Source organism: Egretta garzetta, unplaced genomic scaffold, assembly GCF_000687185.1.
Source record: "Egretta garzetta isolate BGI_Z169 unplaced genomic scaffold, ASM68718v1 scaffold500, whole genome shotgun sequence".
Lineage (NCBI taxonomy): Eukaryota > Metazoa > Chordata > Aves > Pelecaniformes > Ardeidae > Egretta > Egretta garzetta.
In genome coordinates, this window is record NW_009258297.1 from 103,862 (window position 1) to 105,191 (window position 1,330).

General features: G+C 62.3%; 1 protein-coding gene across 1 annotated transcript in view; it reads right to left on the minus strand.

Annotated features, from left to right (window-relative positions):
* LOC104126036 (nicotinate phosphoribosyltransferase-like) overlaps positions 1 to 1,330 on the minus strand; it is a gene marked incomplete at its 3' end in the record, with an annotated part of 4,104 nt that overhangs the window by 503 nt on the left and 2,271 nt on the right. Inside the window, exons 4-5 of the mRNA XM_009638546.1 lie at positions 405 to 598; positions 43 to 183 (exon numbers count right to left, since the gene is read on the minus strand). Coding sequence (XP_009636841.1) covers positions 43 to 183; positions 405 to 598 — 335 coding nt within the window. The remainder of the gene's footprint in view (positions 1 to 42; positions 184 to 404; positions 599 to 1,330) is intronic.

Here is a 1,330-nt window from a genome sequence, read left to right on the forward strand (position 1 = left end):
GACCGGTGGCAGCCAACGTGGGTCTGGCAGGGGGGGACTTACTGAGCACCGCAGGTTCGGAGCGCTCGGCGGATCTCCTTGGACTGCTGGGCCAGGTCCCCGCTGTCCAGGCGCACCCCGATGGCCCGGTACCCCAGCTGGTGTAGGGCCAGTGCCACGGCACAGAAATTCGGCAAGCCGCTCCTGGCATGGGCGAGGAGATGGTTACTGTCCCCTGCCTGGTGGGACAGGGACCCAGGACAGGTCCAGCAGCAGGTCTGAGCTCTGTGTTGTGCAACAGCAGAGCACGGGGATGTGGCCGGGTGGAAACATCACTCCTTCAAGGCCATCAAGCAAGGAGGGACATATCCGTTCCCTCTGCCATGGTGGCAAAGCCACCCTGGGGGGGACCCCAGTGTCCTCACCGCCTGACGCAGTATGTGTCCAGCAGCCCCTGGAAGTCCTGTGGGAAGATGATGGCGTAGGACACAAAGGCGGCCAGCTCTCTCCGGTTCGCCTTCTGAGGGGGTGTCTGAAGCAGCTTGCACACCTGCTCCAGCCATGACTCGGTGAGCACTGGGAGATCCACTGGCTCTCCTCCTGCTAGCGGCAACAGCTCCTGCCCAGGGGACATGGGGATTGTAGCCGGCTGAGTATGAGCCAGCAGTGTGCCTAGGTGGCCAAGAGGGCCAACAGCATCCTGGCTTGTATCAGGACTGGTGTGGCCAGCAGTAACAGGGCAGTGACTGTGCCCCTGTCCTGGGCACTGGTGAGGCCGTCCCTCGAATGCTGGGGTCAGTGTTGGGTCCCTCCCTCCCAGAAGGACATGGAGGGGCTGGAGTGTGTCCAGAGAAGGGCAACGTGAGCTGGGGAGGGGTCTGGAGCCCAGGGCTGATGGGGAGCAGCTGGGGGAGATGGGGGCATTCAGCCTGGAGAAGAGGAGGCTGAAGGGAGCCCTTCTCACTCCCTACAACTGCCTGAGAGGAGGGGGGAGCCAGGGGAGGTGGTCAGGCTCTGCTCTCAGGGAAGGGGATGAGGGGAAATGGCCTCAAGTTGTGCCAGGGCAGGGTTAGGTTGGACATTGGGAACCAATCCTTCCCCGCAAGGGCTGTCAGGCACTGGAAGGGGCTGCCCAGGGAAGGGGTTGAGTCCCCATCCCTGGGGGGATTTAACAACCAGGAAGAGGAGGTACTTGGGGACAGGGTTTGGGGGTGGGATGGCAGGGTTAGGTGAATGGTTGGGCTTGGTAATTTTAAAGGGCTTTTCCAACCCAAACAATTCTGGGATTCCATGACAGGGGCATTGCGCACCCTGTGGCATCCTCCACAGCGCCAGGAGCACAGCTGCGGGC